The sequence below is a fragment of the Mirounga leonina genome, unplaced genomic scaffold (assembly GCF_011800145.1).
Source record: "Mirounga leonina isolate KUSES-001 unplaced genomic scaffold, KU_Mleo_1.0 Mir_166, whole genome shotgun sequence".
Taxonomy (NCBI): Eukaryota; Metazoa; Chordata; class Mammalia; order Carnivora; family Phocidae; genus Mirounga; species Mirounga leonina.
Genome location: NW_023270418.1, coordinates 22,182,388 through 22,199,898, shown reverse-complemented (window position 1 = coordinate 22,199,898; position 17,511 = coordinate 22,182,388). Strand labels below are relative to the sequence as shown.

Sequence of the window (17,511 nt, the reverse complement as noted above, 5' to 3'; positions counted from 1 at the left end):
ACACACACACACACACTAGGCCCTAATGTAATATTTTGCACATAATTTTAGGTGAATTTCAGACATGTGAGTCCATTTTAGGTTAGGAGCCTCTTGACTAGCCCTGGTCTGAGACACAGGGAGCCTGGGTCCAAGAGTCCCCTGCCTGTGACTTGCACTGAGACCTCAGGCTAATAGGCACTGGGCTTCAGAGAGGGGAGGAGAGGGGAGGGATGAGAGGAGAGGGAGAAGGAGGAGGGGAGAGGACACAGGGAAAGTAGGGAGAGAGGAGCAGAGACTAGGAGAGCTCAGGAGAAGGATAAGGAGAGGCAGCAGGAATAGAAAGCAGGAGATAAGAGGCAGAGAGACGGAGGCAGAGAAAACAAGAAAAGAAAGGGATGAACGTAGGTAGGTCTCCTAGATCTTGAGACTAATGGAGAGAAAAGGGAGGAAGGAGAAGGTGGCGGAAGAGAGGGGTGGAAGGGGTACTTTAAGGTTCTAAGGGAGCTCAGCTCTCCCTCGGTGGGCTGGGGCGAATCTCAGCTGGTCCCTAGGTCTTGGTTTTCTCCACAGGGACCATGTACCCATCCAGTGGCAGGCTCAGAGGCTGCCGGTTTGTGGGGAGGACTCTCAAGGCCCCCAGCCTGCTCCCAGCGCAGCGCCCCGGCCTGGCCTCCTGTCTTGGCTTCAGAGATGAGACCCCGGGGGGCTGAGGCGAAGCGGGGAAAAGAGGGGTTGGCGTGACCTGGGACCCACATCCCAGCTCCTTTTAAAGTACCCGTGGGCTCCCAAGCCTGCGTCGCCCCGGCTGGCACTGTAGAGGGCTTTCCGCCAGGGGGCGCCCGCAGGTTTCTTTGTTTCTCCTCAAATGCGAGGTTCGCAGTGTGCAGGCTGCTGAAGGCCAAAAGGGACCCCGGCTCCCGGGTTACACATTTCACAGCTGATTTCACTTCCTGTCTGGGATGTGGGGAATCTCACCGTGACACGAACGGGGGCCGTACGGCCTGTTCTAATCTGGGGAGGAGGCATGGTGCCAGATCTCTCCCTCCCAAAGCCACGGGAGCCAACGCACTGCAAGACAGTCCTCCCGCTGAGCCGCCCACGCGTCCGGGATTGCTCGACTCCCGACCCCTCCACCCACTCCCCCACGAGGAGCATCTGCACGTTGACCCACCCACACACACTCTTCCCTAAGCAGGGCTGTCTTCACCTGGCCCTGTAGCGCGACTGGGCTCCAGCTAGAAGCTCTCCAAGCCCTGGGCGCCCACAGGACCTCACTGGGGTGGGAGACCCACCCACCAAGTCCAGGAACATAGGCAGAGGCCCAAAGGACCCAGCCCACGGGAATACGGAAGGTCAGAGAAACAGAGCATCCGCTGGTGGCCTCATTTGGTGCCAACCTCCAGCTAAGCTGCCCCTTGTTTAACAAGCCAAGATGCCAAAGCTCAGGGAGGCTAAGACACCAGACCAAAGTCACATCATTAGTTAGGGGACAGAGCAGGGTGCACCTGAAACCCAGGCCTGCCCACTGCCCTCTCATCCCCCTGGGCCTCCCACCGCCCACGTGCCTGTCCACCAGGGCCACTCCTGGAGGACAGCCTAGCTCGCTGGCTCAGACCTGGGTGTGACCGCGGAGGGCCCTGCAGTGTAGACACAGGCCCCCCGCCCCCACTCTGCCCCCGGGGGCACCCACAGGTGGGGTGGGGGTGGGGCTACTCACAAACAGCAGCAGGCACTTGTTCTCACGGACGGCCCCACAGCAGCCCAGGAAGCCGAGCAGAAAAAGCAGGCCGCCCATGGCCAGGAGGATGTAGGCGCCCGTGATAAGCAGGGGGTTGGCGGCCACGATCTCCCGGAAGCCGGTGGGGTCCACCATGACCCAGATGCCGATGCCCAGCAGGCAGGCCCCACCCAGCTGCTCTCAGGGTCGGTCGGGAGCGGGGAGAAGAAAGAGGCAGACAGGGGGGTTAGACGCTCCACACACACACACCGTCTCCCCTGAGTCAGGCCCCACGGTGGAACCGGGGAGCCCCGGGGAGCCCCACAGACCCGGGCAGAAACCCTATTTGCTGCACAAACCAGTGTCCAAGCAATGCTTTTCACGGTTTTGCATTTTTCTGGTTACCCAGACCTCAAGGGCATCCTACACCCAACCTCCGATCCACGCCCCATTGTGGGCTGCTGGGGACCATGTCCTGGGGAGTTTATCGGCCATTTTTATAGTCTCCTTAAATGTCGGACCTGCAGGATAATGAGGTCACTAGTCCAACCCTCTGCTTCCACACTGAGCCCCAGAGGGGGCCATGACTTGCTGAAGGTCACGCAGCAAGTTCACGGCAGAGCCAGGGCTGGATCCCAGGCTTCTCTGACACTCACTGAGGCCACGGCACATGTTCTGAGGCCTGTACCATGCTTGGGGCCGGGAGAACGTGGACACAAGCCGTCCACTTTGTCCTCAACAGGAGTTCTCATCAGCGTGGGCTCACCACTCTCAAACCGGCTCCGCGAAAGCCTTCTTGTTTATGTCGTCATGTCCACGGCTCATCTCTCTGTGCCTTACTCATCTTTGGAGAGAGGCAGCTTAGTCCAGAGAAAGGGCTGTGCCGCTTGTCAGCTGTGTGACCTTGGGTAAGTGGCTTAACCTCTCTGAGCCTTAGCTGCCTCATGGGTAAAAGAAGATACAAATTCCACACACACTCCCCCCCGCAAGGTGGCCCCAAGAAAGAAAGGACAGAGTGGATAGGAATGTGCTTAGCAAGTTTCAGAAAATATCCGTTCCATTTTCCTTGGGGACAGACAAGGACTGGAAGCAGATCAGGTGGGGAGAAGAACAAAACAGTTTGGCCTTATCCAGATTTGACTGGGGTGAAGTGTCTGAAATCCCTGTGTAGTGGGAGGACCAGAGGTCCCCCGAGGTCCCCCAGAGGCACGAGCCAGCAATGCCAGGCTGCGGCTAAGAGCAAACTGGTGAGCTTTGGGTGTCTGAGAGGGGTCTGTAAGCTGGTGGGAAGAACTGCAAGGCTTGGGGCTCAGAGCAGGAGACAATATTCTTAGGTACAGGGGTAGGGGCAGAGGAGCAGCGGAGAGGCCGGAAGGACCCAGCATTGGTCGGAGAGAAAGGGAAGGCCAACAGGGACTGCTGATGACAGAGTGCCCATGGTCACCCTGTGCTGGACACTGCCTTTCCCCTCCGTCCCTTACAAAGCTCTGGTAAAAGCTACCTCCTCATTGCTCTTAAGGTTTTGGGGTTCAACAATTGTGTGCTGAAGGCTCCTTCAAGGGCTCAGACTGAGCTGCCCAAGGGGACATAGCCCCATTGCAGGTGGGGACACTAGAGCTGGCCACCTGAGCGCTCAGGGCCTCTGTGCTTTCAAGTACAGAATCCACAGGCTGAATGCGGCTGGAGCTAAGCTAGCCAGTGCGGCCACATTCCAGGCACTTCCTAATAAACCAATCTTGCTTAGTTTTCAAAAAACCTGTTGAGGTAGGTAATGAAGGGATGAAGATACTGAGGTTCAGAGAGGTGAAATGTGTTTCTGATCACACAGCGGGTAAGATGCAGAGCCGGCTTTGGGTTCAGATTACATCAGGTGGTCACAGCAGCTCAGCCCAGCCAGCTCGGAGGTGTGCAACTGCGCTGGGGCTCAGGGTTGAGTGGGGCTGTCTGGGCTGCCCTCTTCTCCTTCCCCTCCTTCTCTCCCACCCTCCACCAGGGGTCGGATCCCAAGGCAGCAGCCAGGATGAAGGCCCCTACCCTTTGTACAAAACATCTCCCCTGTGACCACGGGCTCTGTGGAGTGGGGCGGGCACCATTGGCGGCCTCTCGTCTGGGAAATTCTGGCTGGCTGGGGAGATTTGCTTCTGGCACTGGCCCCTGTCCTGCCCCCAGGACTCAGCCCGGTATGACTATTTCTCAGCCACGGTCTGTTCTGCCCACCCAGCAGAGGCCTAGGGAGATCCCAGGCACGCTCCAGCAATACTTACAAATATGAAGAAATTGAAAACAAACATCAGATACTTCATGCAGCTGAGACAGTCGCCTTCCATGGTGTTCTACCTACAAGACAGCAAGCCCCTCAGTTTCCCTGCTGGGGGACCCCACCTAGAACGAACCCTTGCCCCTCCCCCGTGGGGCTTCCCCGTGGTCAGCCCTGCCCTTGCAGCCCAGATGGTGGAGGAAGAGGGAGACCGGTAACAATTACCTCTCTCGGAGGTAGCTTTTTACCTCGTGGGGCCAGAGTGAGGAGTGAGAACTCGGGGAAGCAAACCTGCCTGGGTTCAAGCCCAGTTCTACCATTCGTTTGCTGTGTGGCCTTGGGCAAATCACTCTACCTCTCTGAATCTTGCTCTTTCCAACCTGAGAAAGGAGATTAAAAACAGAAGCTTCCTCCCAGCCGTATTGTGAGGATTCACGGAAATAATGCAGTAACATGCTTAGAACGACGTCCAGCAGGTGGCAAGTGTTCAGCAGGGCTGCCTCGAGACAGGGCTTGATTGCAGAGGTGAGCCTTCCATTGGGCAGACGAGCCACCCAGGCTCAGAGCCTTCAGGAACTTGCCAAGGTCATGGAGCAGGATCAGAATCCGGGCCTCACAAACTTCCTGCCGCCCCACACGCCCTCCTGCTTGTAGGACAGCCCAGGGCTATTCCATGGTGCCAATGGACGAGTGTCACAGGGGAAAGGGGGGGCGGGCACCTACCTAGGGGCCCAAGCCCCCTTCCCGAGGCCAGACCCTCCCCACGCCCTGACTACCTCCATAGTGAGACCTATGGCATCCCACCTACCTAAGGGGCCTTCCCCGTCTCTGCCTAAAAGTATGCCCCTGGTAGCGAGTCTCTGCATACAATTCTGTTCAGCCAACATTTACTGTGTATCGACTGGGTGCCACGAACTGGGGCTTGAAGCCAATAAGATGCAGCCCTTCCGCATCCCCAGGGGAAGCAGACAGCAGCATCTGCTCTCACGAGTCAGACCTCAAGCACACGGTCACGTCCATATTCAGTAGTCAGTATTGCCATACTTTCTTCATGACGGCCCGGGGAGCGACTTGGGGCAGGGGTCAGAGGTCCATGGGACAGGTGAGGAAACCAGGCTCACGATGAAAATAGCCTGGCCAACCTCCCCCAGCTGGTAAGGGCCACGGCTGCAGCTCAGCCTGGCCTGAGTCCCTCTCCAGGTGACCCCAGCAGGTGGTCTGCGCTTCCGTGACAGGACGTGGTGCAAAGGGTCCTGGGAGTATGTGTTGGACGTGGTCGAGTGTAGGGAAGCTGGTGCTTGGTTACTTTCCACGGTTTCCCATCCTCCCTCGGGAGAGAGCTGGGCTCAGTTTGTGGCAAGGCGTAAGTGATTATCAGAGAGATTAAGGGATTTGCCCAGGGCCACAGAGCGTGTAGGAAGCAATGCTAAGATCTAACACCAAAGCCCATGCACTGTGCCTGGTACACGGTGGGCACTCAGCAAATCTGCGCCGTCCCCACCCCAGACCATAACCCGATGCCCTCCCCGGCAAGGAAGGCCTCATAGTCTAAGGAACAAAGGGGCCAGGGCTATGCTCGCCTCCCGCACTCCTGGCTCATTCCACTTGGAGATGACAGGACCAGCCCCGCGCAGCATTTTGGTCAAGGCTAGAGGGTTTTTAAAAGTGCATTTGAATCCATGGGGAGAAAAGCACAGGCAGAACCCGCTGCTGGGGAAGGGCGTGCAGGAAAGGCTGGTGCCTCTCATCTCCTCTTCTTGTGGTTTTTGCTAGTGTGCCAAGCATTGACCTTGGCGCTGGGCAGTGGCCATGGCACCACTTGGGCATCTGGGAGTCCATGAGGAAGGTGCTGGGTCAGGCAGCCAAGGGCCCTGGGGCCTGAGGGCTTCCCTCCTTACATGGCCTGGCTCCTGCTGGCTGCTCGGCTTGGCTGATTGAGCAGGGGACACCCAGGCAGGGCACAGAGTACCCAAGCCAGATGCGCTTTCTTATTTTATTGGGTGGCAGAAACCAAAGCATCAGACCACACAGTGATGAATACAAAGCCACTCCAAAAGAAAATCAGGGAGTGAACTTGAACCGAGGGCTCCAGGCTCGAAGCCTTTGTCCTTCCGAAGGCGCCTGGCCCAAGGGCTTTTGTTAGATTGGGTGAGAGGAGAAGGGGAACACAGGGTTCCTGGGGTCACCTGACTGGTCGCCACCCCTGGGAATAATAACATTGAGCATTTAGTAGGTGCAGGGCTCCATCCTCGGCACTAGACATGTATTAAGTCACAAAAACCTATGAGATAAGTACAATCATCATCCCAATTTTCTAGAGAAGGAAACTGAGGCAGAGAAAGGCTAGGCGACTTGCCTGAGGTTGCAGCTGGTGAGTGGTGAGGCCGAGATTTGAACCCAGGCAGTCTAATTTGGAAGAACAAAGGAGAGAGAGAGAGAGAGAGAGAGAGTGTGTATGTGTGTGTGTGACTCTTCTTTCCTTCACTGAGCTGTGGCCTGAGTTTATGAAATGTCATCTGCCTCCAAAGCTAGAATCTGGTGACACCATCCACTCCATCTCAGGGATCCTTCAAGTGCCTCCAGCCTCAGTCCCGCTCCCGGCCTCCTCCTCTCTCACCCAGATGTGGCCTCAGCCCTGGCCTGGGGTCTCCCTACCTCCAGCCACTCCCCTTCCAGCCAGTGCCCCCACAGGGGCCTTTCCACAAGGCACATCCAGCCACATCAGGCCCCTGCTAACTGCCTGGCCTCTACAGGAGACCAGCCACCCCTTAACCATGGACTGCAAGGGCCTCCAAGACTCCCACGACCACCTTTTGGTACGCTTCTGCCCCATCGACATCAAAGGACAGTCCCCGGAGCTCACTTGGTGACTTGATCCCTTCTGCTCGGACTGCCTTTCTACCTCCTCCCTTCCCACTTAATTCCTGTCCATCCCTCAAGGCATCACCTCTATCCCCGACACCCCCCATCCTGTCCCTGCCTTCCCAAGAGCTCCCACGGCCACTGCTGATCTCCACCCCCGCCTCCCCCACACTGTGTAGGATTACGTCACCAGCCAGTGTTCTGGTGAGCTCCCGGAGGCGTGGGATGGCAGCTGTGCCCTCCTCCGGGGACAGAGCAGGGATTGGTACGTGGTCTGGACTGCATAAAGCCCCACCACCTAGCCAACGTTAATTAAACAGCACGGGCAGGAAGCCTGGCTCGAGGCTAAGGGCTTTGCGTGCATCACGTCTTTGTGTCCTCTGCACCCCCAGCAGTTAAAAAGAGGGGGCTTGAGGATCCACACAAGCAGAGGGGCTCCCAACCTCCTCCCTTCCTCTCTCTGCTGTGCCCTCTCCAGAGCGAGGACAGGCCCCACGTGACTCCTTCTGATGCCCCATGTGCCTGCCTTTGTCTCCGGATCTTCTTGAGGCCGGAGAGCCTAGAGCTGCCCCGGATAGGCAGGATCAGGAGGACCTGTCCCTTCCTTTGTCCTGGGACCCAACCTCCCAGTGGGCAGTGGGAGGGCTGAGATTCGGTGGGGACCCCCAGGTCTGACCAGCTAGCTGTTTAGCCAGCCTGCCTTCTGATTGGTCCACGCCAGTGCCCACCCATTCTTGACCATCTTGACCCTCACTAACTGGTTTGCTGACTTGGCCGCACCCCCTTTCCATTTCTCAGCCTGTTTTCTCATTTCCAAAGCGAGGGAATTTCTCATTTCCTTAGCCGTCGGTCATCTCTGTCTCCTCCATCAGCCCTCAGCCCGGGCTCTCTGCCTCCGGGGCAGCTCCCCAGGATGCCATCTCCATGCCCACCTACCAGCCACACCCCTCCTCTACCTCTAGCCTTCTAGAAGCAGCATCTCACCTGCATCTAAACACAGTGGTTCTGAGAACAGGCTCTGGAGTCGAACACACCTGGGCTCCAATCCTGGCTCTTCATCTTTCTACCGCTATGTCTTTGCTAAATGACCCAACCTCTGGGAGCCTCAGTCTCCTCGTCTGCAAGAATGGGCATTGGGTTGCCCACATCATCACTGTGGTGAGAAGTCAGTGACTACACTGGCCTGGAGCGGGGTGGACAGCCCTTCCCATGGCCACGCCAACCCGGCAGGTGTACGGGCCTCCCTGGGCCGCTGTGCGCCCTGAGCTCAGGACCCCAGGACAGTGGCCTGAACCCTAGGTGCTGCACTCCGGCCCCCTCTCCTTTTGGTACCAGGTCGACTCAACTCCACATGTCTGCTGAGACTCAGCGCCCTTTGGAAATGGGGACGAGGACAGGAAAGAATATTTATTCAGCACTGACTCTTTGCCAGCCACATGCCACCTCCACGAAGCCCTCTTTCAATGACCCCATGTGCCCTCTTTCAATGACCCCATGAAGAGGGAAGCACTGCCCATTGTACAGATAGGGACACTGAGGCTCAGGGAAGGGAAGCGACCTGCCCAACATCCCAGGGCTTATAAGCATGCTTCTCAGCCCACCCCAGATCCTGTGCTCCACCTGGTCCGGGGGCAGCTTTCAGGTAGAGAGAAGGGCAGAAGGAGCACTGGACTGGGAGTCCAGAGCCTGAGTCTCCTGCCCTGTGAGTCACTTCCTCTCTCTGGCCTCAGCATCTTCTTCTGCAAAATGATGGAGCAGTTTGATGACTTGTCAGTTCCTTCCATCAGGCTTGAACCAGATGGGCCTTTGGAGGGCAGAACTGCCCCACTAAGATGCTGGAAGTCTGCGAGACGCCAGGCTCTAGCGGCCCCCTCCTCGGCCCACCCAGGCAAAGCTGCTCTCCAGGGCAGGATCTGGCTTCAGCTGGCTTTGGCTTTGTAGCAATTAAGGGGCTTAATAAATACGGCAGCTCATAAACGGGCTACCTGTATTTATTACGTATCACGTTTGTTACCGATTACATCTAATGGGTAGCTTGTGGCGTGCTGGGCTCCTGGACAAATGCAGTAAAAGGAGCGTTGTCTCTGGGAAGAAGAGCCTCTGACAACCTCAAAGGTGAAGCAGGTAGAAAAATAGATGATGGGAGCTAGAGGGCAGATGGAGATCCAGAGGCCCAATTCCAGCTCCAGGGCGAGGGGTGTGAGTGGAGAGAGGGCGTTGGTTCCTGACCAAGGATCGAATCCCAGCCCTGCTAGGCTTCGCTGGTGGCTGGGGGCAAGTTCCTAAACTGCATGCATCTGAGTTTCCTTGTCTTTAAAATTAGTATAAAAATAATGCTTTCCTCATAATGCATGGAAAATAGGGAGCGCAGGGCTTGGCATGTGGCAGCTCTAGCAACAGCTAGTAACTGTTGGCAGATCTTAAATTCTTACCACGGGCCAAGGAACATGCACAATCTCAATCCTCATAAAGCTCCAGGGTAGAGGTAACTTTATCTCCACTTATCAGGCCAGGGAATTGGGGCTCAGAGAGGTGCCATCACTCATTCAAGGTCACACAGCACGGAAGTGCCTCAGCCAGGATTTGAACCCACGTCTGTCTTCATCTGGAGCCACAACTCTTCATCATCATTTTCGATAAGTGCAAATTCCCTCGCCCCATTCATCCATCCTCCTCCACAATGCAGGCCTGTCTTCATACCTCCACTGGTACCTCATTTCTCCCTGTTCAGGGCGATCAGCCTTCTGGGCCATCATCCACCGCCAGGCTGAAGTCACAAGACTGACGCCAGCCCACTCCACCTGCCACCAGGCGTTTCTGAGTGTGGGACACACCTCCTTAGCCAATCGGCCAGACAAGAGGGACAGACAGAGCCCAATCCCTGCCTGGGATCTGGCTGAGAGCGCCACTCACCCACAGAGCCCTTTGGAAGTTAAGTGAATCACAGCCCAGTTCCCTAATTTACCTCTAAGGAGGGTGGGGACATAGTCAGTCTCTGGAAGGTGGGCTGAGAAGAATCTTGAGACTATGAGGTCCTGTTTCTCAGAAATGATGCTCAAAGGCACTTATGAAGGAGAAATGGAGGTCTCTCTGCTGAAGGGAAATGATACGCCCTCCCTGGGCCCAGGGTGAAAGGCCCACTGGGGTTTGCCCAATCCCTGGAGTTGACAGGGACCTGGAGGGGAGCCTGGCCCCTCCACTTTCCAGCCTCATGACCTCGGACAAACACACAGTTTCCCTGGGCCTCTGCTTTCACGTCTGCAAAATGGGGCCAGGAATGCTGACCTCAGGAAAAAGTGTGGGCTGAAGATCGAATGGGACTAGATGCAGGGCACCTCACGTCACACCTGGCACACGGTGGCTCCGTCCCTCTTCCCTCCCTGCGGCTCCGCCGTGAGGCGGCTCCTCTCCCCTACTCTTTCGGACAGCAATACACTGGCTAAGTTCCCCGCGTCAGGAGAGAGGGGAGGACTCTGATGCGGAGGATTTCTGAGTGGGAAGAGTGGTTCTCAAACTGGATTCCCTGAGACTGGCAATCTCCTAAAGCTATTTTCAGGATTGCAAAGAACACCTCAGAAATCATCCACTCGCTCACCACCAGCTGGCTCAAGGGGCAAGTATCTTGGGTTTTGGGGGCAATTAAATCACCCCAGGCTGGGGACCCTATTTCTTGGGTTGTTCAGAAGCTCTAACCCCCATGTATATATGACTTTGCAGTACAAAAAATGCAGGAGAAACTCGAATGTATGCCTAGGAAATGACTTGGTAAAGGCAGCACTGTTTGGTAGATAAAATCCTTTAAATCTTGGGGCCCAGAGGGATGAAATGTGGGAGTCAACATTGCAGGCAGAGTCGACTTCATGTGAGTTCAACTCCCCCCGTGCTCGGGGAGAGCGTGTAGGGGAGCCGGCTGGGTGCTGAGGTTCCACGCAGGGTTCTGACCCAGGGTGAGCATTGGGGGGGGTTGGGGGCTGCGGCCCTGGCTCTCATGGTCTCAAGGCTCCTGTCGTGGTGCCTGTCATGGTGTCCCCTCACCTGGCCAAGTGACGACTCTGGGCTCACAGACAGGTGTTTCATCATACAACGTGACCCCCAGATGCAAGCGACTACTCCTCATACAACGAAACCCAGTGGTTCAGAGCTTTAAGGGGATTTAAGGGAAACTTCTCTCTGACACTACTGATCGTGTCACTGGTGGTTTAGAAGCTGGTGCTTGTGTAATTTATGACACCAGCATTTTCCGTAACAGAAGTTCTCGGTCATAAGCAGGTAGGGCCCCCTCGCTTTGGAAATGAGAAAACAGGCTGAGAAATGGAAAGGGGGTGCGGCCAAGTCAGCAAACCAGTTAGTGATGGATGTGAGCCGAGCACCCTGGTCTTGAAGGCCAGGTCAGGGCCCTGGGAATACACTCCAGGCTCGGTCTTGTGCTTGTTTATGTTGGTAGCACGTCTCTTCCCTTGTTAGAACGCATGCTTCATAAAGGCGGGGACTTGTTTTGTTCACTGCCTTATTCCTTGAGTCCTGAGCAGTGCCTGGTACACAGTGGGTCCTCAATTCATAGGTCTGAATGAATGAATAGTGGGAAAAGAGAAACGGAGACAGAGTGCAGATCTCACAAATCAGAGAAACAAAGGTCAGGAAGAGAGGGAAAGACGGAGAAAGACAGACAGCAGGAAGTGACGTGGGTCGAGACAGACAGACTGAGAAAGAACTGAGGACGAGGCAGGGCAGTGTCAGGGGAGAGGGCAGAGGTACACAGGGAGAGAGGGGGCGCCAACTGCTGACTTGTCACCTGGGCAGTTCTTTGGGCGTCAGCAGGACAGAATCTCCCGGCCAGAGGGCCTCTTGTATATTCTTTTATTGGCCCAGCTTGTCCTAGAAGGAGAAAATATCCAATTACTATAGGAAGTCAGTAAGGAGCCGCCACGTTCAAGAAGCTGTTTATGAAAACCTGCCCTACGGATGCACACAGGGCAAGTGCCTGGCTAATCTGGGTCCATTAGTGCTAATGAAAAGCTCTCAGCAGCTGGGCCCACTCCAGCTGGGGAGGCCCGCACGGGGGGCCTGCCCTCTGCCCAGATGGCAGCTCCTGGGTCCTCCCAGGAGCTGTGCGGGGAACCACAGTTTTAAGAGACTCTCGGCTTCTGGCACGGGCTTCGTCTGTGCTGACAGACCGCATGTGGCTGAGGCACTGAGAGGAGGCGGCGGGCCTGGTGAGTCACACACTTGGATGCCACCTGGATGTCACCTGGGCATCTGCAGGGAGGCCTCAGCTGGGAGAGTGACAGCAGGGGCGTGTTCCTCAAACCCCCGCCCCAAGGGAGAAATTGGATGCTGGAAAGCGTTGCTTCGCCTCACAGAAGGATTTGCCAGAAGTCTCCTATAGGGAGCCGGAGCCCAGCCATGGAAATGAGGGCTTGCTTTTAGCCGTCAAATGGGCCCAGATGGAGGCCTGTGTTCTGCCACACCTCTGGGGAAGCCCACGGCTGGGGTCCTGTGCTAGGAGGGCCTGGAACAGTGAGGAGCTTGGGCCGCGGGGGGGCGTTCTCATTGCGAGGAAGGGGGAGACTTGGGGGTCTCAGGTGCCAGATGAGATTCCTTCCCGTTCATATCAGTGGAGGGGTGGTGGATGAAAGACTCCTCTCCATCCATGCATGCATCTGCTCGGGAGACACGTATTGAGTACCTACTGTGTGCTGGGCGCCCTGTTAGGAACCGGGGATGCATCTAAGCTCACCCTCTGTGTCGGGTGGTGGCGGTGGAGGAGATTGGAGGAAAGAAAGCGATGACGATAGGGCTGGGGACCCACAGGAAGGAGGACTAACCGTCCACGGGTGTAACTCCACTCCACGGGGGGCGGTGGGGGGGGGTTCTTGGGGAAGGGGCAGCACAGGGGAGCAAGTCTTGAGGAAGCGTGGAGGCGAGGCTGGGCAGATGGAAAGGCAAGAGAAGGGGCCTCCCTCCTGAGAGCTCGCTGAGGCCCCCCATACCCCTATTTGGCCTAAACACACACACACATGGCAGGCTCGTCAATCGCCTGTCTTTGGATCTGCGGCAGAGAGCTTTGGGCTACAAGCTCACACGTGAGCTCCCTGAATGCTCACGACACCTGGAAGTAGGGCTCACGGAGGCACGGCCCTTTACCGAGAGGAAGCCAAGCCCGGCGGGGGAAATGGCTTGTCCAGCATCACACAGCTAGGACGCCTGGGAGCTGGAGTGCAAACCCAGAATGGGGATCAGAACGAGCTCTGAGAGAAAGTGCTTTATCCGCCCGTGTGGGATCACACTGCATCCTCACAGCAGCCCTGCTGGGTGGGCTATTGGCCCATTTTACAGAAGGAAACGGAGACTGACTGATATAAATGGCAAAGCTGAGCATCCTCCTGTGATCCCAGGAGATCCCAGGCAAGGCGTCCGAAAAGCCGTACTGGGAGCCAAGAAGGGGAGGGGGGCACGATGCCCAGCCCCATCTGGCCTAAACAGTGATGAATCCTGTGAAATCGGCCCTCGGGCTGAGGGGAGGTTCTGTGCACCCTGGCCCCTACCAGGCAGGACACAACCAGCAGGGTGGGCACGAGGGAGTGGGGGGAGCAGGGAGAAACCCCCTGGGTCCAGGTAACGTCCAAGAGGCTCTGGGCTGGAACTTTGTCCAGGGATGGCTCACAGGGCGAGAGGAAGCCAACTCAGGCTCCTTTCTAGAGCTAGGGTCTCTGCAGTTAGGGAAAGGAGCCCCAATTCTAGTTCAGGGGCTGTACCCCATGCCTAGCCCCGCTGCGGGGCTCAGGGAAGTGGGGAGGAGTCAGTTTTCTCCTACCCCTGTTTTTCCTCCCCCAGCCCAGCCCTGTCCAGCATCTCAGGCTGGCAGTTGTCCTGAGTATGATGTGACCCATTTTCCTCTGGACACTGAGACTGGAACGAGAGGCCCTGGTGGCACACAAGGCCCATCCAGTGACAAGGAGGAGGCACTGAACTCCGTTTGGCACCTGCCCGCCTCCTCTTTACTGGATATCCCTGCCCCATTGTATGCCGGCTCCTGGGCTGAAACGAGCTTATCCCTCTTTGGGGTTCCAACTGCCCTGAACAACCTCCCATCTCTCTTTGTCCTTCCTGCTCCCCCAGTCATGGCCTGGCTCCCGTTTCCTGACCCAGCAAAGATCTGTGTTAAGGGGAAGCTGGCAAAGGGCAGCCGAGGGGATGCCTGCCACATGCACCCCATCTCAGCTGGGACGGCACTTGCCTTGGCCAGCTCCTCTGAGACCTTCTTCTAGAAAGTCACTAACCCTCCCTGAGATGCCACATTCTCCTCTGAAAACTGTGATCCTCAATTTCAAAGTCAAATGTGGTTGTAAGAATTCATGATATGGGGGCGCCTGGGTGGCTCAGTCAGTTAAGCATCCGACTCTTGGTTTCAGCTCAGGTCATGATCTCAGGGTCCTGGGATCGAGCCCCAAGTCCGGCTCTGCGCTCAGCCTGGAGTCTGCTTGAGTTTCTCTCTCTTTCCCTCTCCCTCTGCTCCTCTCCCTGCTCATACTCTCTCTCTCAAATAAATACATCTTAAAAAAAAAAAAAACAATTCATGATATGAAGCACATGAAATTAACTGATATGATATGAAAACCCTTGGAAACCTGCAAAGTACTTTTCCCATGGGGAGCTAGTATTACCAGTAACATCACATAGTGGAAATAAGTGGAGTCATCAGTGGAGGAGGGCATGGGGGAGAACCCTGGGCAAATGGCTTGGTCGGGATAGCTACAAACATCTTTCCCCTATGTGGCCCTAAATTCAAGTTAACTGCTACTATTTTGCGATAACCGACTCTAACGATAACTCATAGTACTGCGTGTTAACCATGGAGCAGGCTTTGCTAAGCATCTCTCCTATGTACTCCTCGCCTACGAGGTCGGTACCCTTATTATCCCGTTTTCTATATGAGGCAGCTGAGATTGAGAGAATGTAATGAACTGGCCTGAGTTTATTCACATGGTTAGTCGGACATGGCCACGATTCAGGCATAAGCCAGCTGGATTCCAGATCAGAGCTCCCGACAAGACACCAGCCCACAGAGAGGACACCCGAAAGAGGAAGAGCTATGCCTTGGGCTCCAAAATTTCCAACCCAGGGCTGCTCTATCCTGAATCAGGCAACCAGGCCGACTCCCAGGGAGCCAGCTAGCATCCTCCCCTGTGCCACCTGGAGGTCCCTGGGGGATGACCCAATCCTGCCATCCCTTGACAGATGGGAGCCCTGAGGCCCAGAGAGGGGCAGAGACGGGTGAGGTCACGCAGTGCCTTGGGGTTCTCTTGTGCAGGCCCCTGCCTGGGCCAGACAGCTTTATTAACCTTGCCCCTCCCACCGCCCCAGATGGCGGTTCCATCCCATCTGCACAGTGAGGGCCCGGGAGGGGTTCTCTGATTAAGAAGAACAGCTCAGTTCATAAATCACTCCTTTTACTCCCACTGCCCTCGGCTCCCGGGCATACTTTCTGGAGAGAGAGAGAAGGAGGCAGGTGGACACGAGCGATGGAGAAGCCCCATGGGAGGAAGCAAATGCAGGTCTGGGCTGGGGTAGAGCCCAGAAGTGTCTTGCAAGCGCCCCAGCCAGGCGAGGGCGCTGTGGGCCAGGGCAGAGCCTTCAGGGTCCCACTGGAGCCACCACGCCCCGCAGCAGCCTGGCTTCCCACCAGCAGGGCTCTGCCCCGACAAGCTGCAAGATCTGGGCCAGTCTGCCTCCTGAGCTTCTGTCTCCTCACCTGTAAGATGGGGGTTTTCAGAGCCTTTGTGGCTACCGGGGGGGGGGGGGGGGGGGGGGGGTGAGTGGGTGGGTGGAATGATGGAGCTTAAAGGGCTTTGGTGGCTGCACATCCAGTTCCTTCCTTCCTGCATGCCAGGCCCCTGCTAGTGCCAGCCCTGGGCGTGGGCCAAGGCGCAGACAGCGGTGGCTTTCCTCCCGCAAGGACTCACTCAAATCTAGTGCCAAGCCGTAACCCCACATTGGAGAGGAGTGTTAACAGCCATCCCAACCGAGTACTCTGGGCCAGCCCCAAGAAGCAAGGGCGGGGCTGGAGGGGGCGCTTATTGCGGGGGGGGCCGGGGTGCGGGGAGCACAGGGCCATGATAAGGCGCTGTGTCCTGGGTGCTCACCTAGAGCGATCTTACTCGATCCCACAAAAAGCTAGGCAAAACAGACGATCCCACCATCATTCCCTTTCACAGCCCGGGAAACCAAGGCTCCACGGGGCTAGAAAGGTCCCAGAGCCAGAACCGACACCAGGTTTGCCGGCCTCTGAGCCCTGTTTTCCTTCATCAGGACACGCACGAGGCAGAGGCTTGTCAGGATAAAAATGACCCTTGCCATCAGGTTCAAAGCTGAGGGGGGAGGAATTATTTGCTCGCTGGCTGCCTGCTGGGCCTCCTCCCAAGACAGACAGTCTCGTAAACAAGCAATTGGCCCGAAATCCTGGTGTGCCTGGTGATGGCGCGGACATGGGGACATGGACACAGCTGAGCGGGGGCTCAAATCTAATTAGGCTCCCGGGGGCGGCACCGTGAAGGTTAACCAGGCAGAGCCTGCCAGGGATGCAATGGGATCCTAAAAGACAGCCTCTCCTGCCCCCCAGACTCACAGAATCGTGAATGTCGAGGGCACAGAACGTCTGATCTGCAGGTCTAGGAAGGTCCCATCTTGAGGGTCCCTGCCACAACCCTTTCCCCTGTCCCAGAACTCCCATGGGCCTGTTTCCATCAGAGAATCTTCAAAGAAGGAAGTGCCTTCGGGAAGGTGACCTCCAAATCTCTCTTTTCACAGCGGATGCTGAAGTCCAGAGGGGGATGGGGTCCTGCCCAAAGTCACACATCACAGCTGGAAGCAGGAGCTCCCGATTTTAAGTCTGCTGCTCTTCCCCGACTCAAGGCAGCCTCCCAAGACTGACATCTGAATTTATTTTGGCTCCTGACAAGATGAGGCACAGACCACCTTGGTGAATCCTCCCGACCACCTGGTAGTTGGGTGCTCTGGATCTACCAATGAAGAAACTGAGGCTCAGAGAGGTGAAGTCACTGGCCGAAAGTCACACCGTAGGCTGGAAGAATGGTTAGGACAGACAAAGCAGAATTCCTGTCCTTCTGCCCTGGCTGTCTTCCAGAGCTATGGCTGTAGGGACTTTGGGCCTGCTGATGCCCACAGTGACCCTTGCCACAATGCACACTTCCCATTCTCTCCATGGACCTGGGCTGGACTGAAGCCACAGAAGATGCTCATCCCAGACACAGGACAATGGGTCCATCCTCCTGCTTTGGCGCTCCGACGGCCTGTTTGCAAAGGCCTCTGGGGACAAAGGCTCTGCGCCCTCTTGCAGAGACTTTCACTTGCCACGGTCAAGGTGCTGAAGGCAAGGCAACCAATTTGAACTTGGACGTGAGCAGAGAGGAGCGGTCATTCCGTGCACTGGGCACAGGATTTGGCCTCAGAACAGCAGAATCCAAGGGCTGGGAGGGACAAAGGCCGGGCAGAGTGCCGATGCCGGCCCTCCTCCCAAAGCCAGTCCTGCCCTGTCCTCAGGCCTCCCTGAGCCTCAGGGAAAGGTTCCCTGACTGCCAGCCCTGGGACCCAGGGAAAGGGAGGCGGGTGGAGGAAATGAGCGGACATTCCAAGCAAACAAGGCTCCCAGGCTCCAGGGGACATCCTTGTGGGG

The 17,511-nt window shown here is 56.6% G+C and overlaps 1 protein-coding gene across 5 annotated transcripts in view; it reads right to left on the bottom strand.

Annotated features, from left to right (window-relative positions):
• TSPAN18 (tetraspanin 18) overlaps positions 1-17,511 on the bottom strand; it is a 182,507-nt gene that overhangs the window by 16,474 nt on the left and 148,522 nt on the right. For 3 of the 5 annotated variants that reach the window (XM_035012614.1, XM_035012615.1, XM_035012616.1), the window contains 3 exons: positions 11,611-11,693; positions 3,964-4,036; positions 1,700-1,894 (listed from right to left, as the gene is read on the bottom strand). In XM_035012614.1, the coding sequence (XP_034868505.1) occupies positions 1,700-1,894; positions 3,964-4,026 (258 nt within the window). In that variant the 5' untranslated portion in view covers positions 4,027-4,036; positions 11,611-11,693. Of the gene's footprint in view, positions 1-1,699; positions 1,895-3,963; positions 4,037-4,181; positions 6,291-6,312; positions 6,387-11,610; positions 11,694-17,511 lie in introns of those variants that run through there. The other 2 variants (XM_035012617.1, XM_035012618.1) reach the window with 2 other exon arrangements.